This window comes from Rhynchophorus ferrugineus, unplaced genomic scaffold (genome assembly GCF_030347505.1).
Source record: "Rhynchophorus ferrugineus isolate W39M unplaced genomic scaffold, kcgeb_rfMv2 rfM9, whole genome shotgun sequence".
Taxonomy (NCBI): Eukaryota; Metazoa; Arthropoda; class Insecta; order Coleoptera; family Curculionidae; genus Rhynchophorus; species Rhynchophorus ferrugineus.
The window spans coordinates 33,673,124-33,695,377 of NW_027472588.1; the positions used below are offsets into that span (position 1 = coordinate 33,673,124).

Genomic DNA, 22,254 nt, shown 5'->3' on the forward strand with positions numbered 1-22,254 from the left:
TATTTTTTGTAATATTACATCGTTCAATTTATTCGTTTGATATCAGTAGACCTCTTCAGTAATAGTTTACACCTTGCTGATCTCACAATATGGATAGCATGGCCCTGAATATCTCATGTTGGAGTTGATATGGACTACTCTCATAGACTAACCCATGACTTTTTGCGCTTGAGATTATTGTAGTAGGTCTGCTTTTTATCATTAGTTACAATAGAATACAATACAATACAATAGAAAATGTTCGTTCTTGCCTGGTAAGTAATGACACTGTGAAATTGGAACGATTCGAAATGTGACATTTTCATTCAGTACGTATGGTAGCCATTTTTCGTTCTTTTGAATCTGCTCTATTTTATGTAAACGCCTAGAAAACAATAAGCGTCTTGGTGTTGTGTTGTATTATTATTTGTATTGTTATTCATTGTGTTGTAACTTCTTGTGATCCTTCAGATCGTTAACCTATCCTAATTTAAAACATTTGGTAAAAACCATTCTTATTAATTAGACATCGACAAAATATTCACCCAATTTAACTCAGCAAGTTGTAAAACAAAAGCGTTTTCTTTTAAACGAGATTGAATAATTCGATTCAATAGACCATCGCCGATATTTCCGTCAAAACAATTTTTTTAAAGTTCCATCGGGAACGATTTCGGGGAGTGATTTTTCGGAAGTTATGCGGAAATCCGTTCAAAGGAGAGCGAGGGTTAAAATTGGTCCTGGGGGAGAGGCAACTATAAAATTTGTGAAGCGGGAAATATGTTTTTATAATATCTTATGCGATTTTGATTCATGGGGCCAAGATAGAGAGAATAAATTTGTCGGCCGATGCGCGGTCGGCACGCAGATGGAATAGAAAAGTGAAGATAGGGTTGATATTTTTTAGATCTTAAGCGGATATGTATCCTAGGTTATTTGGGTTTAAAATTTCCTTGTGCTATTCTTTACTAGTATATGTAATAATATATTTTTTGTTAACTCTAACCAGTTGTCTTGGGAACATGACCATCATGTTATTTTTGGCAACAAATACGCCATTGTTGCCTTCAAATTTTCGTCACTAAATCTCGGTACAGTCTTGATCTATGTCAGAACTCTGTGAGGAACTGCTTCTCCTTGCCTTCGACATGTGCAGACCATAATCTGCGTCTTTTAATTTGTACCCAAACTGTGTTCTCATTGTAGTATCTTAAAGGAATTACTTCATTTTTATTATGGTATCAGGGAGAAAGATATAGAATTTGTTTTAACTAACGGTGGAAACTATCGACTGAAAATAGTCGAAACCGTCGCTAGTCGTAAAACAGTGGATAGTCAAAAAAGTAGCGATTGAAAATAGTATTTTTCCTTTCGTGATGTCAGACGAAGATGTATGCATTCTTTACTTTACAAATTGTGAGAGAGGGAAGGACGGAGATAATTTCTTGGAGCAATTTATTTTAAATTTACTTATTTCTACAACGGTAGTATACGCAAGACGGAGATGTATATATTCCTTCACGTACTAACTTTAAAAAAGAAAAGAAAACAAATAATTACTGAATACTGTTACCATACAATTTTATGTTTGAATGTTTTGTGGTTCTGTAAAAAGGAATTGAATAATAACCCCATAAATGTTTTATCGTATTTTAATAATATGTTAGTCGCTGTATTTAAATAACATAATAATAAATATATAATACTATAACAGATATAGATAATACAATAGAACTTAAACACGACCTAAAAAATAAAATGTACAATAACCATAAGTACTAAATTAAAATTAAACGTAACATACTTTCCAAAACCTGCCATGGAATGGATCGATCGGAAAAACTACGGTACTCTGGCATGGAGGTAAGCGATAATTGACGCTGTATTGAAAAAAAAAGGCGACAATAAACTATATAAATACTTTTATTGAAATGCGGATTGCGTGAAACTATTATTTAGATAATCTTCCTTTTTAAAATCTTCAAAACTATCGAAGCTTAAAATTTGTTTTATTACATACAAATAAAAAATTATAATTTAATTTTTAAACATTTTTAATACAGTCTCACATGTTCACTAGAAACGAGACGACTGAGATTGGCCCACTATCGTTTCTCGTAGGGTCACTTGATGACTTCGAGCCCGCCTGCTCACTGTGAATTTTGTCACCATACCCTTATTTCAATCTATCATATACTGATCGACTGTCCACAGCCCACCCAGATTAGAACTAAGCAAACTTTTTAACAAAAACTGCAAAATTTTAGAAAGGCCTTAACAGGAGAAAATGCGTACAAATTCCTCGGATTCCTACGTGAAATCTATTTTGCCCATATAATCTAGGCTATGTTAAGTTAAGTGTTACTGACAAAACAACCATTACCACTTCAGTATGGGTGCTGATGTGTGCTGTCTGGATAGAATCTCTACTTCTTTATGGTTGTGTTTGTAGTCCTGTATTTGCCTTGATTTTTAAATTGTATATACACTATTTATACTATATATTATGTCAATAGTAATTTTAAAGTAACTATTTTTTTAAGCTTTGTTAAATCATTAGTTAATTTCAACGAGATAAAACCAGATAGTGTTCGTTCGTTTTCTCGTATTTAGTACACCCGTACATCATCGTCCTGCTTCGACTTGTCAATAGTTATTAACCGATCAGCTATTAGCTGACATTCAGGCGGTAGTTAGTGGTCTGGCGCAACGACAAGCCTGAAATTGCTGACTGCGCCTGAATGCCGACGGTGTATCGGGATTAAGCCACAGGCCCTCATTAATCAACGATGGAGCGCCAACTAAATGGGTTATTTGAACGAAAACCCAAAAATTTATTTGTAAAAAAAGAAAATAATATTTATTATATTTATTTTATATGTATTTACACTATGTGATAATTTTCTTTGAGCCATGATGACAATAACAAAGAGTTATGGAAATAATAATTTCTTTAATTATACTGTGATTATTTTTGAAATATCGGTACTTTGAATATAGTTTGAAAGTGTTTGCTTGACGCGTTTCTATACTAGATATACCATTGATCTGACATTATTTCATAGTTGTAATAACAGTGCTCAAAATATTCCAGACTGAAATGAGACAGAAATTTAGTCAGTTAGCAGACAGGATGGAAAAATTGGAGAAATCCGGATTGGAGAAAACTACCCAAAACAAGCTAAAGAAAAATAAAAATGAGTAATTTGTTCTTGAGAATTATAACATGGAAAGCAAATGGATTAAATCAAAGAGAGCACTAGAATTATTCTTGAAAATAAATAACATTTATATAGCTCTCATACTGGAAACACATTTTTCTAAAAAAACTACATTCAAATACGGGGTTATGATGCTTACTGGACTGGAAAAACACTTCGAACAAGAATAACTTAAAAATGAAGAAATACGAGCTTCGATAGTTAGTATCGAAAAAAAAACGGGACTGAAATAAATATTGGCACTATATACTGTCCAACACCATGTTAAACAAGAAGCAAAACACATTAGAACCAAAATAAAACAACTATACTGGTTAGTCGGAAGATATTCTCAACTTAATCTAAAATCAGAGAGATTGATTTATCAAAGGCAATTTGAACATATGGGGTGTAAATATGGTTCTGCACTCAAATTAAAATCAACCAGTCATCCAACCAACCAACGCTGTCGAAACAAAATTCTTCGATTAATTACCAAGACCTTTCGCTACATAACCAACGAAGAACTGCACGGTGACCTGGAAATCAAATGGATATGCTAAGTTATCCAAGATTTCGCCTTAAAACACGAAAGAAGATTACTAAATCGTACTAACGTGGAAGCAATACAACTACTGGACAATGCACATGATATCAGAAGATTGAAGCGAACCAAATCATACCAACTTATATAAAAGCTTAAGTTATTATAAATTTATAATTGAGGAATACATATTCATGTATTTATCTCGCACTCGTCTTGCTCATGAATTAATCCAAGTACAAATGTAATGTAGTAAAAAATTAATTTATAACTAAGATTGTACTAAGCATATCTAATAACGATGTTATCACAAAAAATAATATCAGTTTTAAGCTACTGATTGTTCGAAAATTTTCCCACGAATTGATTGCAAGTATCATTTCCTATTATTTTAAGATTCTGGTTTTATTGCTTACCAAACAAAAGAAGGAGAGTTTTCAACAAGAAGAGAGGAGAGAACTTTATTACAATTAGATTTACCGAGGAAACATCTACATTGACACCGAAGCAGAATGTTCATGGTCACAAAGTTGTACTGTGAATATGGCGGTCAACAAGGTTTAGTGTGTTACGAGTTATTAAAATCGAATGAAACTCTTATTGTAAATGTCTACCAAGGTAATTCTTTCGACATGGTATCTTCATGTTGTTGAAGAAGGTGATAAAGTTGTAGAAAATTGTAAAAAATATTTTGGTTGCTGTATATTGTATACATTTTTCTAAATGAGTATTAACACCAGATTTCTTCTTGAAAATTGTAAATTGGTAGTGTTAACGACATTATTTAACGTTAATATTTATTAAAATATTATTTATATTTATACAAATGTTTATATAATTGTTAATATATAGTACTAGTCAGGGAGTAACAATACTGTATATATCATAGTGTAATCATCATTATCATAGTGTAACAAGTATATATCATAGAGATTAGATTTAAGTTAGGAAAGGACTAGGTTAGAAAAATTTAGAAATACCTGGAAAAGCATTCGTAGGTCATAAATGAATATTAGAAAATTATAACTAACCTAGAGAAAATATCATACATTTTTTATGTAATTTAGAGTATTCCCTTTGCAGCAATTATACTACAAGAAAGGAGAATCTCTTTTTTACCATCCGGACTGGACTTACTGTTAAACGTGGGCTCCGAACCATGGGCTTCTGCATTAAGCCTACCGTCTGTAGAGTGATCAACATGGCCATATCCTAGAAAGGCCATATCCTGTCTTACCCAACCTGATTATTGGCGTGACTGGGATCACAAATATACATTTACGATCATGTCCCAGCAGGATTCCAACCCGCGACTAGTGGTAAAGGCAACAAGAGGACCGTCCTGTCGCCTTTACCATTACTGGTAATACATTACTTTACCGATAATGAGTGGACATGGAGGAAATAGATTAATACATTCTAATGCGGTGAAAAAGTTTCTGAACTTTCAGTTGAGGCTGCGTGAAAACGTGAATCGAGTTTTTTAATTATTCACAATTAGTTTTATGAGAGAAGTGATGGATCCATGTATCATCCACTGTCACATATCGACGCAAAAATTCCTGTTTAATAATTTTAAACATGGCCAAAGACTGCTTAGTTTATTTAGACCTACACTACAAATTATATTGTGTATTATAATTAAGTCTTATACCACAAAGAACTCACCAAACGAAATAAAAGCATATAGACCTATATCACTGCTGTCAGTAATATCTGAAGGTAAATTTCAGTAAGTAATATTCAAAGGTTTTTGAAAAACTCCTGTTGAAAATAATAAAACCGATTATAGAAAGTAAAAAGCTAATACCAACACACCAGTTTGGGTTTATTAACAAGCACTCAACAATTGACCAGGTCCACAGAATAACAGATGTTATTGAAAAAGCCTAGGAAAGTCAAAAAGTATGCTCAGCTATATTCTTAGATATAGCACAAGCTTTCGATAAGGTTTGGCATGAAGGACTTGTTCATAAACTACAGAAAGTGCTACCAAAACAATACGCTGAACTATTAAAATCATACATTACAACCAGAATGTTTAGAGTCAAACAAGAAGAAGCTTACTCTAAAATAAAAGAAGTTAAAGCAGGTGTACCACAATATTGAAATATAGCAACTTTTGGATAACATCAGAACAGGACACAGACTCAAAAGAATCAAACTAATCAAATCAAATTGTAGGTTAGACGGAAACGACTAGTAACAAAGTATTAATTAAATAATAAAAAAAATTACTACAAACAGTGATTTAGTCGATATTCAGCGTCAAGAGTTAAATGCTACTGTTGATTAAGAAATAAGCATCCTAAATATAATAAACTAACTATAAATATGTTATTTAATTTATTTGTAGTAAATAACTCGGTGAGATACAATATAAAATATACATACTTATTATAAGCAGTCTTAATTTCTTAGTTAAAACGTTTTAATTTAACTCTGATATTCGTATTCTTCGGATTTGAACAAATCGAATTGCGTTTTGTCAATCTCGGGATTCATTGCGGTGCCTGGTGTACATTTGAACTGTTCATTGAAGTCGTTGGAATGAATCATTAGGGTTTCTATTCGCAATGCCGGAGTGAGCTCTGATGTTTCGTAGAGGCTCTGAGACATCTCGCCTACGTCTGTTTTTTTACAGTATTCTGAAAAAAGAATTTTGTTGTTTGAAAATTGTCGGACTATCGATGTGAATTCGAGAATGGTTTATAGAGAATGGTTCACAATTAGATCAGGTAGTTGGCGGCGGTAAGATTCCAGCAATATTTAATCTTAAGACAGAAGGACATTTTTTTGGTAACCGCTGCAATATTGGAGATTGCTATATGTAGAATAAAATAAATATTACATTATGTTGACATATTATTTATGATATTAAAAGTAAAACGTGCTAAAAGTAACTGTGACAGATTCTTAACGGCAGACTAAATTTAACTTAATTCCCATAACACATCCAGTCTCGCGGATATTTGTTATACTTATACTTTCATGGGATATAGTGAGTTGGATTATATGCTGTGTGTTAATTTACAGTAATATATTAAATTTTTTTGTTTTAATGTGTTAATTTTGTTTGATTAAATGGATTTTTTAGTTATATTACTGAAATTTCTCTGTATTACAATCAATTTTAATTTTAAAAGTCACTTATATTTATTTGTTGTGTATTTATTAATACAAAATGCTGTGACAACGATGGACAGAAAATATTGGTCGATGTACACATAATTCAGAAGTAGTCCGTAACAATCAGTTAAATGGAACTACAGAAGAACACTTGACGGATAATGTAACTTTTATCTTAAATTCTTACACCACCAACATGCAACCACATCGAGCAGATTGAAGAGAGGGAAATTATAACAACTCTGGGGATGTTTTCCTAAAATAATAACCAATTGGTCACCACAGCTGTTTAAGACAGTTTCCAATAGATTACAAAACAACAACTACGTTATTGTCATTAAACCAGGCAATGGAGAGGCAATTTTAAACATGGCCAAAAACTGCTTCAGATTCATCAACATGTTTTTTGTTAACAGTGAGCAACGCAGCAATCACTTTGAAAAGAGCTTTTTCATAGTCAAATGCTCATGCAATATAAATCCAAGACGTTCTTTTGATATCTTTACGGTGTTATCTAACTCACGCAACTTCACTTTTCGACGATTTAAAACAATTTTGTACATTTTCTTGATGTTTTCTAGTGTTACCGCCTCATTTGGATATCTATTACGTTGTTCACGATCGGTTTCTCTATAAGACCACGTTTGAAGTCAGCACGCCAGCATTTTATTGTTTTTTCTGATGGAGCGGAGTCCTTATAACACTTTTCAAGCCATTGCTTCGCTTGAACGGTATTTTTCTCGAATTTTTTCGGTATTTCAGTGTAAAATTAAAACACGAAATTGTTTTTGATCCGTTGTTTTGAAAATAACAAAAGGAGCGTCACAGTTTAACAGCTTTTTTTTTAAGGTTAGCAATAACTGAATAAATGGTGAATGGCGAATAAAATTCTCACCATCTATGTGTTAGGCTCGGGACTCATTTAAATAAAGGAGATTTCCAAATTTAGTCACAGAATAAGTAATGAAAAATTCCCTGTTGTAATTATTTATTGTGAAATTTTGTCGCCTCTACTACGCTACGCCACTGTCTACCTTGTTGATGCTTGATTTTCTGCAATGATGATGATGTCTTAATATCAACTTACCCTGAGCTACTAAAATGAAATATTGTTTTTCGGGCGTATGCGATTCTGATAGCCATGGAAGTGCATTTAGATTTTGTGAGATATCATTAAAAGTATTGGTAAATGCTACTCTCAAGGCCAAATTATCGGCAACTCTATTCCTCAAGGACACGTTCAATACTTTTTCCCATATTGCGTCATTGTCGGCCTGGAAAAGTTGTAATATGTTAACATATACAAAACTAATACGTCAGATGACGTCACCTTATATTTAATTTGTTGATCATGTATCTGCAACACAGTTTCGTCTCCTTGCAAGCCATAATCTAGGTTTTTGCCGAATTGCCTGTAAAATGATGACCGTGTGTCTGCCAGTACTTCATCCAGGTACAGAGCAACTGCTCTACTTAGGTGGAACTTTATTTTTGTCGTGTAGACATACTTTGGTATTTTGTTCTTTTCCATTTTCCTGATATCGTATACGTATGCATTGGGAATAACTGAAACATTATGTTGAAGTAAGAGTTAAGCTTTGATGGTGAACTTGATTACTAACCAATTTTTCCTGTGTATGGTATATATCTTGGTAAAGAATCAAAAGGGTCATTCAAAAGGTAATTCCTGAAAAAAAAAATAGAAATTTTAATATATTCAGTATTATTATAAAGGAATTGAGATATGAAGTGCTTGATTTCTGGAGTTCCAGTTTCCCTATGAATTTGATTATTTCTGACAAACCATGGAGTGTTTAAGATTCTCCTGAAGAGCTTGTTTTGGAAAACTTAAAGCCTGGTTGGGTGTAACAAACTTGAAGTAGACATTAGATCCGTAGAGGAGTACGGACCGAATTAACATCTTGTAAATTATGATGCCAGATACTTGAACTTCTGAATCTCAGTTATTAATACTTCGTTTTAGTGAGTTTAGAGTTTTCGTGTTGATATAGTAGAGCTAGAAGCCCCAAAATCTATATATTAATGAATATAGCGCTATTATTAGTGAACATCTGATCTGTCAAGGACTTTATAGCATCATATTGAACGTTTGTTTTTAAAAACTGTTCAAAGTGAGCATACAGTCGAAAACAGAGCTATGGCCAATAGAAGGGAGAATCGCACGTTTTCCACATCTAATACATTCTATTCTTCACCATTGGGTTGGTGTAGTGTGAAAATCTTATCTACACAACCTAGTTTAGGTTTGTACGTTATTTGCTTTTTAGTTATTTTAGAGACTCACTTTACAATGGGTTGGTTTTGTTTATTGAATGGAAGGGGAGCGTTTTTCTCACAAACATATTTTCTGACTATGAATTGATGATGGTCACGGTGATGCTACCCAGTAGATAACACGTTTGGCAATCAGCGGGAACACTCTGAGTGTGTAATTCTCTCACTGAGATAACTTAATTTTTATGCGGAATTTGTTGAATGATTTCCTTTTTATAGTTTGTCAACTTAACTTAGTTATTAATAAAGTTAAAATCATTATTAAAATTTTCGTGGTTCTCTATTTCATTGGTTAAATATGGAGATATTTTCATAGTATTCTGGTTGATATATAATATTTTATGACGTTAATAACACTATAATATAACATATATATATATATATATATATATATATATATATATATATATATATATATATATATATATATATATATATATATATTACTAGAAATTACTAAAAATACTTACAAGAAATATATATCTATTGGAGTTGGTAAAGAATACGAGGTCTGCCTCCTACCTTCCATAAGCATTAGCACAGCTGATAAATGATCTTCAGACAAGTTGATGCTCTCCATAATAGTCTCAAGCGAGTCCGAATCTTTTTTTACGTCAATGAAATCCCGCAATTTTAGTGTATCTAATTTATTTTTTATCAGCAGTTTGTTGTCTTCTTCTAATTCGGATTGGTCGATGATCCAGTAGTACTGAGAGAGGACATCTTTAAAAAGTTCTTCAAATACTCGCATGTTTGATTTCTGTAACTTCGAGTATTGGACAAACACGTAGTTGGCTAGTTCTGGCATCAGTTCTACGGTCTGTTGCATGCAGAATCGGTTTCTGTTATCAATGGGCTTCAGTAAAAACTCTCCCAGTTCCAATTGGAAGTACGTCATCAAGTGATCCATAAGATATGAAGCTGTTTTCGTCCTGAAGTAAAATAATATATATGCATGACTTAATTTATACATATTTTATTATTGCAAAACAATAAATAGTTCTGCATTGGTCTGATAAAGGTGTCAGAATACTGAACGATAAATTTACGCGAGTCTATTATACAACTAAAAGTTCGGTACTCTCACTTATAACTATTGAGACTTCTTTGAAAATATATCGAGAAATATCAGTATTTTCGATATATAGGAAAAAAATGTCGACTACATTTTTTGAGAAAAATATCGATATATCAGTAAGGTTAAGTCAGAGCTTAGAAAATCTGAAAGTGACAAATTTGATTCTTCTGGACTAATACTTAATAGCAAATGCAACATGATTTGAAAAGAGGTATTTTTAAGCGTTTGTACCGAATTGGACACTTTTACAATCATTAATGAAGGTTCTGTGTTCCTGATCCTGTGTACCAGAATTTTTTTATAATAAAACATAAATTGAAAATCTTTCACCATCTAATCTGTTTTATCTGAACTATTTATTTCGAAAGGTAGCTGGTACTAAGTACAGATTTTTTCTATATGTAGTTTAAATAAATGTTGTGATTAGATATGTTTACAAGGACTCAATTATTGCAGACGTAACTAATAAAGTAACGTTCAGGCAATATATAACTTTATGTATCCTGTAAGTGTAATACATTCAGTTTAGTAGCTTTCATTTTTTTTAGCGATTTGACATTGTTTTTAAAATAGGCCCCAACTTCTGCAACTATTTCATCTTTTGCGTCCAACTTCTTTTTCTGAAGCATTATTTTGAGATTTACAAGCAGTCAGTGTTTAGTGGGGACAAGATCTACATTACACAGTGAATGAAACAACCATTTAAACCGCTAATTCAATTAATTCGGTCATCGTTCTCGTCAACTTGTAGATGCGGTACATTATCTTGTTGAAACAGTACGTTAATTCAGATTTGAATATAGTTTTTTTTATTTCATCGGTCAGTAGATCCGCAAGTCAATAATTGTAGAGAAATAAAATGTGGCATATGATTCTATTTGTTTGTTTCTAATAGTATTATGTTTCTCTTATAATAATATATTCTCTATTAGTACTGTCGATTGGAAGCTATATTTTTCCTATCTTTCAGGCAGCTATAAAATAATAATGGAGTAAAATTCCTTGCAAAAAATCCTTTTCGTGAACAAAATTAAATATTTTTAATGTTGCTAGAAGCAAGGAAAAGTATTGTTGACTAAATATAAAATAAAATAATGGTTATATAGAAACGAGGAATTTTCGTTCTTTTACTAAGCTAATATTAATAAACCAAGAAAAATGAAACATAAACTGTTAAATTACCTCTTTTTTAACATATCCATTAATGGCTTAAAGTACTGATCCTCCATTAAAACATAAACGGTTGAGTTTTCTTTCAACTGACCGTAACTTATATTTTTAAATAATCCGATCCAGTCACAAATAACATCATATTTCTTCGATAATTCGTCCACTGTTATTTTTCTGTAATTTTTACTCAATAGTTCCTGCTCTATGTCTAAATTGGGGGTATCAAACTAAAATGTAAATATTAGTAAACGAGATTTTCTCTTGTATCAGTGATTTATATTTTACCATTATGTTTTGGAAGAAGCTTAGGAAATCATCCTCATCACTTACCTAAAAAGTGATAAAAAATCAGTAATAAGATTATAGTTTGATAGTGAAGTCCACCAATTGACTTACGGATGTGTTGTACGTAGTGAAAAAATGTTCAGAAATTTTCTTGAACGTATCCCGTTGACATTTTTTGTATTTGTTATGGACTTCATTCAAGTCTATCTGCTTTTTATAGTGATAGCTCATGCAAGACTGATAGCAATGTTGTTCAATGTGTTTTTTTATCGACCAATTCCTTAAACCGACTTTATGGTATCCACTACTTGGAGGCACTACCTGGAAAGGTAAAACGTTAATGGTAAATTAATAATATAGCCATTTTATATATAAGTTAAAAAGGGCAAAAGTTATAGCAATTGTATAACATTCTACTCTATAAATATAAATACAAGATACATCATTATGATAACAGAAGTTAACCAAATATTGTCGCTAAGCTGCGAAAGAAGTGGGACAATGATCATAGAACATGGACACTTGATGAAGTTCTTACGTTATACATACGGCCAGAAAGATGTGCTCAGTCTTTCAGGTTTAAGTAGCATGAAAGTATCATCAAATTCTTTTCCTGGCTAGCACAATTATCAGGCTTCAATATAATTGAACGGTTATAAGAGGTTCCCATCTTCAGAATCATTGAACCAGTTCGCGGATGCTTTGGTATAATATTGAAAATTGACGCTGATTTACAAGAACATGATAGCTCAATACTTGATGTTCATAATATTTTGTCCATGATCTGTATTGCTATTTTAATATAATAGATTTGAAGATGTAAATATTTTATAATTGGTGCTCATTTATTTGAATTAAAGCGAATAAAGATTAATATTTACCTGAATTGTATACGGATCGTTCTTGTTTAAAGGTCCAAGTCGGATATCAAAGAAGGGCGTAGACTGGTGTACCATTAAATGTCTCAATATGTGCGTCAAGTCGTCTTTACGCACATTAATGTTCCTCACTAAAAATTATATGCAATATTTATATATTAATTCTTTTTTTTTTAATCAGGTTAATATTAGCTCAACTGTATGGATGAAAACAATGTCACATTTTACTAAAACAAATTTTATTTCCATACTAATAAGTGGTGACATATTCTCCCAAGGCACCAACAACACTGGAGAAACAGCAAAAATCTTCAATTGGCTCACCATCGCGAATATATCTAAAAATAACTATCAATTGAGATTTTGCACCAGCATCAGTTGTTTGATTGAATTATTGACATGACAAACTTCAAGCATATACTGTAACATATTGTTCTGTATTTCTATGGAGGTGTCTTGAAATACGAAAAAATTTTTTAGGTGCTCACTTAGAGTTACATCTAGTTCAGCTAAAAAATTGTAAGTGCACGCTTTCATCAAGTCTCCGAAGGGCCAATTCAAACGCTCCACAAAGTTTAAAGCATTTTATAATTATTGATAAAACATACCTATTCTTTGACACATTTTCATTGTATATATCCCTGTATATTTATCCAATACGCTGAATTTAATTAAGTCATAATATTAATTGACCCTAGTGTTGCAATTTCCATACATTTAGGAAGATGGATTTTAGAGTTTTCATGTTTTTTTTTTTAATTTTCAGGCTTAAGTGCCCTAGATCGGTGATCCTTATTTCTTCGTAAGAATATTTAAAAAATGTCTTTACACTAATTAAATTAAAGTCTACTTCATTAGTCACAGTTATTAATATAGTTATTATTAACTGATCGAAAGTTGCGTAAAATTCCGATGCAGATATCGGTTTTCTGTAATGCATTAACATACGAGCCAAACGGCGCTGGCCTAAATGCCAATATCTCCACTTAAATATTGGACTTGTTTTAGACCATTTAGACCGACAAGGGTGAAGCAGGTTGCACGTGGGTACTTGAAGGAGCTCGCAGAGCACGATCGTGTGGCACAGATAAATAATAGCGATAGCGTGAATCGGTAGCAACCAATAGCAGGTTATCCAACTGTTCATTGCATTTCATTGCAGTTTTTTATCGCTTATTACAACAATAATTCGCGAATACTAAGTGCGGTTTGCTTTTTGGTAATAGAAAATATTTTAGTATTTCAGCGAGATAACATAATTATTTTTTGAGAGCTTTTTTAGTTTTTTTTGGTAGCTCTGCAGCACTGTATGGCTTATGCATTAACCGCCACTGTGGCACATTAATATAATAATAAATTATAATTTACTCACCTTTTTCTATTTTGTCGGTTAGTGAAGTGGTTTCTTCATATTCAAGACATTTTTCAAAAAAAGACGTTATATATTTGGGGTTGCCTCTTTTTGGGATTTTTCCAGTATAGTAGGCTTCAAGTAATACTTCAACTAAGGTATTCTTATCGTCACTGTGATAGTCTCCGCAGGAGAACTGATAGAAGTTTTCACATGGTTCAGTTTCGTAATCTATCAGTTTCAATATTTGGCTGGATTTCATTTTACAGTTCGATGTGTCGCAGGTTTTTACTTTCTCTGTCTCGTTTAAGATAGGTGGTTCCCTGAAAACCGGCGTTAACTGTGTACTGGTAGGTTTCAGTAAATCAGGAATTTCTGATGTACTAGTTGTTTTTTGTAAGGCAGCTTCTTCGGTAACCTGTATTTCTTTATTATATTCTGTTTCTGACTTAAGGGTTTCCTCTGTTGTGGTAGCAGTGTCATATACTTTTCTTGAGCTATATTCTTCATTTTTCATTGTGGCCACTTCTGTTGGTTTAACTGTTGTTTCTATTTTCTGTTGGTCTTCTGTAGTGGTGATAACTTTATCAACTGTCGTGGTAACTTCGATGTTATTTGAACTGTAAATATGTGCTGTTTTTTCTAGTACAGCCTCTGTCGTTGTTATTTGAGTATCTAAATTTTCAACACTTGTTGGTAGAGCTTCAGTAGTAGTTTTATACTCTGACTGTACATCTGTTTTCATGGTCGTTGTAATATATTCAGTGTTAGATCCACTCATTGTGTTTACTATAGGTTTTTCTTGAATTTCCTTAGCGATAGTAGAATGTTCTTCAATCGTTTCTGTTTCTTTAGTGGTGGGCTGAACAACGCTGTCGGTTTGAGAACTTTCAGTCGATTCATCGATTTGATTTTTGTTAGTAATTGAGCTGGATGATTGTTCTGTGGAAAACTTGCCTTGTTCTACTGCCGGATTTTCTGTTGGTGTCTTGTCCATATCGAACTGTTTTCCGCTGTCATTTAATTTAGGCGAGACTTGTTCATTTATGTTATTGGCGCTTGTTGTCACTAAATTGTCCTGCGATGTCGTTATTTCTATAGCTGATGAATTTTGTGATGAAATGGTATTAACATCCACTACTTCCTGACTGGAGTTTGATTTAGATGATGTTTCTTCATTTATGTTATTGACATTTGTGGTCAATAAGTTCACCTGCGTTGTTATTTCTATAAATGATGAGTTTTGGGAAGTTATGATGCTGTCATCCACTGGTCCCTGACTGGAGTTTAATCTAGATGACACTTGTTCATCTATATCGTTAGCATTTGTGGTTAATAAGTTTACCTCTGTTGTCATTTCTACAGCTGATGAATTTTGGGAAGTTGTGATGCTAACCTCCACTGGTCCCTTGCTAGAGTTCGATTTGGCTGACACTTCTTCGTTTATATAATTGACACTTGTGGTCAATAAGTTTGTCTGTGTTGTTATTTCTACAGCTGATGAACTTTGGGAAGTTGTGATGCTAACATCCACTGATCCCTGGTTGGAGTTTGATTTAGCTGACACTTGCTCGTCTATATCGTTAACATTTGTGGTCAGTATGTTTACCTGTGCTGTTGTCATTTCTACAGCTGAAGACTTTTCAGAAGTTATAATGCTGGCATCCACTTGTCTTTCAGTAGAATTCGAATTTGATGAGATTTGTTCATTGAAATCATTGGAACTTGTGGTCAGTAAATTTATCTCTGTTGTTGCTATTTCTATGGTTGGTGAATTTTGTGATGATATAGTACTAACATCTACTGGTCCCTGACTGGAATTTGAGTTAGCTGGCACTTGTTCATTTATAATAATAACATTAGTAGTCAGTAAGTTTATCTGTGTAGTTGTTTCTGCAGCAGATGGATGCTTGGAAGATATAATGCCAACATCGACTTGTTCCTGACTAGAATTTGATTTAGATGATATTTGCTCCTTTATATTCCCAGAAGTTGTGGTCAGTAAAGTTCTCTGTGGTGTTGTTGTTTCTGTGGAAGTTACATTTTGTGATGTTTTTGTGTTATTGCTCATGTATTCCTGAGTAGTATTGGGTTCAGGTGATAAAGTAGTGATTTCAGGTGATGTTTTATCAGTAACTGGTTCTTCTTCTTGTCCTACTATATAAGCTGTCTTTTTAATAAACGTTTCTGTAACAGGTACCATCGAATCCTCTGTCTCCTTCACCACTTGCTTGTCATCATGTTTGTGCTCTTTTTTAATAATACTTTCTGTAACTGCAGCATTATTATTTTCCTGATATTTTGCAGTATCGCTTTGCGGACTTACAGTTGTAAAATTGGGAGAATAACCGGAAGATGCCTTGTTATATACCGGTGTAGTTTGCGATAATGTTTCATTTTGCTGTACTGATGCTACTGTTGTGGAACTGTTATTAATATGTTGTTGCTTTTCAAAATTTCTTTCTGTTGTGTTGTAATTATTACCAGGATGAGTTTCGGTGGATTTTTCACGTTCTGTGGTTTCATTATTGTATGGATGATGATGATGGGGTGTGTCACTCGAACTAGGCGACTGACCATATTTATCATCATGAGCAGGTGTAGTTACTGGAGTAGAAACGGAACTTTTATTTTTTTCTTCAGATGTTACTGTTGGAACGAATTCTATGCCATTTTTATCCTCATCATATTTCTTTACTTTTATAGGCGGACTTGGTGTAGTAGTTCTAAATTCTTTTGCCAGATATTTGTCGTTGTGTGCTTCTTCTGGTGTTTTGCGTGATGATGCAGGTAAATTCTAAAAAAAAACATAACTTCGTCAGCTAATAGATTACTTTCGGAGATGCTACAAAAATATTGAAACGTTGAAATCGGCTGGAAAATCATTACAATATGAACAACTACTCATGAAGACGTCTGCATAACTTTTGCTTTTTATTTGTGAATTTACGATTTAACTATAAAACAAAAAATAACAAGTATATAGATTTATAGGCTAACCCGTTAACATCAGCTTTTTAATATTAGGGCAGAATTAAGAGCTATTTGGGCGAAAAGATAGCCGTTCTTTGTAAACAATAAACTTTACCTAACACTGCTGTTGATACAAAATACTGTTACATGCTAGGAAAAGTATAGGGAATTATATATCAATCCAAATATTTTTCTCATCTCTTTGATATCACGGAGAAATGTTTCTAATTTGGAAGCGATGTATTAAGCATCGATCGATCTGAACAAGTTGTAATCGGGAAGTGCTATTTCTAGTGGGTATGTTTGGTGCGGTAGAAGTTCCAATTCGAGTTTGCGCGCTTGTTACTCTTTGTCAACAATACGTTGTTAAATTTGTATGATAAGCCATCGAATTTAACATTTGTTTGCAACGATTTTTCGCATTTTTACCAATAACTATCGCTGATAATATAATACATGCAAGCCCATACTACTCTATTCTTAGACAAAACGAAAATGTAAAGTGTCTTAGATATATTAATAAGATCTTTTTTACACATAAGTCAAATTATGTATGTAGTACGTAGTACATGTAGACATGGTTACATGTTAAATTTCTTGCAAGTTATTTGAGACTTATTCAATTCAATTGAATTATTCAACTGATATCTATCTAATATAAAAATTTGACAATATAATAACAACTAACTTGTATTCAATACAGTGATTGTCGACGTTAGATGATGAGTTACATATTAACATTATATTATTATTGCGGCGTTTACAGAATTATTTTCTGTCTGGGGAATCCAATGACCACATATGATTGTTGCTGTTACGTAATGCTCCCCATTCCTTCTTATCTTTCTGGAACAATTATATTTTTCTTGAAATAGGAAATACTAGAGACTGCTGGTATGGAATAGTGACAATTCCAATTTTACCCGTAACTCCCGAAGTATCACTTGTATAAATAAAATATTGCGAATAAATGAGCAAAAAAATGTCATGTCATTGCTATTGTATGTTACAAATGTGGTAAAACCAAAAACCAAACGTGCTTTGCTATAAATGGGACATCAGAGAGTAATATTCATTGAAAAACATTGACACATTGTAATATCAATATGCCCAACTCATATTGTCCTGGTAAACAATAAACATTTTCAATTACTGTCAACATGAAAAAAAATGAGTTTAGCCCTTCAATCTAAGAGTTTTCAGTCGTATATAGTAATTTCGTGGAAGAACAAGTCATTAGAGTTTGCATAGTAGTTTATCTCGAGAGTTGAATATCAAGGAAATTTATGATACATACGAAGAAAAAATCGACTAGCCAAAACATACTGATTTATATACAGAATATTTGCCTAAAATAAAGGCTATAAAAGTAAATTTAAATTATGATATCAAAAAGAGGCACATTAAAAAATCAAAAACAATTAAAAGTTATAATGTAAGAATGACTTAGGTAAAATGATGGTTAAGGTTTTCTATATATATAAACGACAATGAATAATAAATGTTTTTAACATTCATGAATTATCGATATCCAAATCATATCTCTTCAATTTTCCGAAAGCAATAGCGAAATATAATCTGAAGAATGGTGTTAATTCTACATCATTATGTTATATTCTGTTTTCTGTGGTACAAAATACAAATACGAACTGCCTTTTGTTTTTTGTACATTTTGGTATACAGTACAAAACACTACCCATTATCCGACAGAAATATGCATTACATGGAATAGTAGTTACCTGATGTCACCAGTAACGACCAGTTGATAAGATGACTTTTTTATATGGACCCATAAAAGAAAAAGCGGTTGACAAAGACCATCCAAGATTAATTAGATGAAGAAAACATTATTATTGCTCCTGGACGTCACCTAAACAAACTCTCATAATGTTGATGACTCAGCCTTTACTGCCAGAACAATTCTACAATCAAAGAATAAAAGTTTCAAAGGCAACGTTTATCATAACGTAAAGGCAACATATCCAGGCACTGTCAATGTTTCGTGGACCAAAAGGTCAATAATACTTTTTAGGGAGGTCTTTCCTCGATTTGCTGGCTTTCTTCAGTTTTTTTCAATAACTAAATAAATATAGGAAATAAAATAATATATATTTCTTTTATTTCAAGCTTTAAGACAACTTAGTCTGTAGGATTCAATTTACCGGGGTCAAATTCATTATCAAGAAAATAAGACTATGGGCTGACAATCGTTCCGTAGTTTTTCGAAGCGTTTCTTGGTGTAATTAAAGTAGAGTTCGGGCAAGTGTAACGCTGACAAAGGCGGACTGAAGTTGCTGTGAATTATTGTTGCCTATTGGAATTTGAACAGAAGCTTGCAGTTCAAGGTGAATTGCCACCAAAGATCGATTGCAGTAGCTCAGTTTCTTAGTCGTAGACTATTGGAATTTGGACTGATCAAAATTTGGAAGACCACTCCGTACCATCAAAATTTGGGTAGAAAGAGTGCCATTTCAAGGCACTGCCTTCGTATGCTTTACCACAAAGGTACAATTGATGCTCAAAAACAATTTTTATAACAGTTGTAAGCTATTCAGACGAAATAACGACCACGTACACCCCTGTGGTACTTATGTAGGTGGGAGGTGTTATATAGTGACTATCCAGCTATCGTTTTTATAATTGTGTGACTGGTGAGACGGGTTAGTCTGTTTACTAATAGATAAACCCAGAGTGTCGATTTATATCGCCGTCCAACCAGCCGCCTCTTCTTTTCTTGAATAAATCAGTTTTTAAGTGAAATAATAGTTTTTATTAATTTAAAACAAGCTTTCATAAAATATAACTTATGTATATAGTATCCTTTTTATCTAAACATCAAAGATATACTTTTTTATTTATCATAATCATCAGTAAAATATGTTCAGCCTGAGCATCATATTTAATCATATTTTGGTAACCAAAAGTTCAGATTTAAATGTACGAAGAAATATGTAAAAGCAAGCAACAATGCCAACAATAAATAATGTATTGTGAATAATGAGTTCTTGAAGAAATGAAAATGCCAGCCAGTAAATTGAACAGCATAAAACAGCACAATAACAAAAGAACGAAGAACATGATTGAATTATATGTTTTCAATAGACTCCAAAGACTATTTAAAACTATAGTATGGAATCAAATCTCTTTAATTGCGAATATACCATTAATGATAATTGTAATACAAACAACTTGGGAAATAATTAATTAGCAATAATTATGTAATTGTTAGTCAAACGGAATTATTTACAACAAAATAGATCTTACCGATTGATTTTCTTTATGTTTTTGTATACCATATATCACACACGATACCACTACCCAAAACAGCAGTATTAACAACATAAAGCCGACAATAGATCTAAACGATGTGTCCCTATATCTCCTCACTTTCCTCCCATTACAGAAACCGTCGTCTTCGTTAACTACGTAAGTTCGACCACCGCACGTCATTTCGACAGAGCTTGTTTTAAACTGTCATTCATCGAGAGGTCTGGCTGCGATTAAATGAAAAATATGGACGCGGAACGATCAGCTCTCACATTGGACGAAATTGTTATCGTTCAATCCGGAACGTAGTGGTTTTCTTATCGTGATTAAGTTATTGTCCGGGATAATTGAATTAGACTTGCGATACTCTTTAACAGTCATTTTTATATCAAACCAGCTAGATACAACGGAAGTTGTCTTGTCTGAGTTATGAATATTCAGTTCGATCTGATTATATATTATATAAGAATATTGAAAAACATATTTTAATACTTTTTGATGCAAAAAATTCTTAGTTTTGTTTTCTGGCGCGTAAATAAATAATGTTGATGGATTTTTATTTCTTGACCGAAGAAATTCGCAATAAAGCGTTAATTTTGAGGACATTGTGCTTGATGCTTACCAATAAAGGATTAATATAATTAGGAATGATAACGCATAACGTATTTCATGAAGAGTTGAGACGCGAAACCCAATAGGATTCTGAGGTGTTGAGAGAAACCGTCCAGAGAAATGTTTCCCTTTTAAATTAGCAACAAAAATATGTCTAGGATCCGCTTATGAAGGTAGTAACGATTTTTTTTGTAAATTTTCATGATGTATTTGATAAACGTTTTGATATAATTGATTTTAGCAACGATTCGGTTGTAAAATGGAATCAAAGTTACATTTGTTTCATCAGGTATTGCAGTTACGTTGTTGGAAGCTGCAAGCTGCCTTTGGACATGTTTCAAGCAAGATTTCGAGGAATTCTGCAATAGCCAAAGTGTGGCAGCAAAGCAATTAGATCACAAATTCATGAACACATGATGGTTTTAATTAGTGCTGGGAACAATCGACTGAAATCGACTATCGACTGTTCAGTAATTGACTACTTTTTACTATCGACTGTTTCAGTCGCTATTTTTGGTTCTACTGTTTTTACTGGTAACTCTTTTCAGTCGCTATTTTCGGTCCGAATGATTTTATTCCTATTTACTATCGACTGTTTCAATTATTTACTTTTAGTTACTATTTTTGGTTCTATTAGTTCATTTGACTGATTTTTGACATTTTGGCTTTCCGTCCTACCCGCGACCTTGAAAATAATGCGCCGAATTTATGCTTATATAGATTTATAGGTAATATATGTGGTTTTATATTTTTTTGTAGTTTTGCTTGTGAATAACTATATATTGTAAATTAATGTAGCAGCGTTTTGGAACGCTAGTTTTCGAGGGTAAAAAAATTAAGTTGTAAATGATAAAGAGTAAGATACTTTTGATTTGCATCATAGGTAATACTTTTGACTGGTATAATAGGTAATGCTTTGGGCTGGTATAATAGGTAATACTTTTTGATAAACTTTCATGACTTTTGTCCAAGCGTCTTGTTTGTCGAAAGTTTTTTCTTAAAATCTTGAAAACTAAAATTAGGTTCCAAAGGTTTCAGAAATTTCATAGATCCAAAATATTTGAAGAATTTTTTACAGTAGCAGTTGTTAAATTTCTTTTAAAGATATTAACCGTAAAGAGGTGAATAAAGTATATTAAATGTATTTAATAAATACATTTTCTGATAGGAAAACTCTACTTTAATATTCAACAATTTATTTTGTTGGCTATTAAGAAGAGCACCGCAGTTTTTATTTCTTAAGGAATGGACTATCTTAACAGAATGTGTTCAACTTTTAAATCCCATTGAAATAATGACCACCGAGTTGTCTGGTGAAAGATATCCCAACGATGTCTTTAATTATGCGGTTAATAAGAGGATTGCAACATTCCATCAAACCCAGTATTTTAACAAGAGAATGGGGAAAATATGGCAAAATTGTCTATTAGATGTTTGATGATATCTAATAGACAATAAAAGACTGGCAATTTTAGAAATGAATACGATATGCG

At 32.6% G+C, this 22,254-nt stretch overlaps 1 protein-coding gene across 2 annotated transcripts; it reads right to left on the reverse strand.

Annotated features, from left to right (window-relative positions):
* Window positions 1–1,615: 1,615 nt before the first annotated feature.
* Window positions 1,616–20,390, reverse strand: LOC143202655 (uncharacterized). 2 transcript variants are annotated; one of them, XM_076414310.1, is made up of 12 exons: window positions 20,147–20,390; window positions 13,931–16,706; window positions 12,562–12,689; window positions 11,792–12,001; window positions 11,681–11,725; window positions 11,408–11,622; window positions 9,618–10,079; window positions 8,475–8,539; window positions 8,183–8,418; window positions 7,940–8,126; window positions 6,118–6,371; window positions 1,616–1,859 (listed from the first exon to the last, which is right to left on the reverse strand). In XM_076414310.1, the coding sequence occupies exons 1-11, from the start codon at window positions 20,330–20,332 to the stop codon at window positions 6,160–6,162; spliced, it is 4,722 nt and encodes a 1,573-aa protein (XP_076270425.1). In that variant the 5' UTR covers window positions 20,333–20,390; the 3' UTR covers window positions 1,616–1,859; window positions 6,118–6,159. The 2 variants fall into 2 exon arrangements, with proteins under 2 accessions (XP_076270425.1, XP_076270423.1); XM_076414308.1 differs by lacking the exon at window positions 1,616–1,859 and having other exon boundaries at window positions 6,053–6,371.
* Window positions 20,391–22,254: the final 1,864 nt, after the last annotated feature.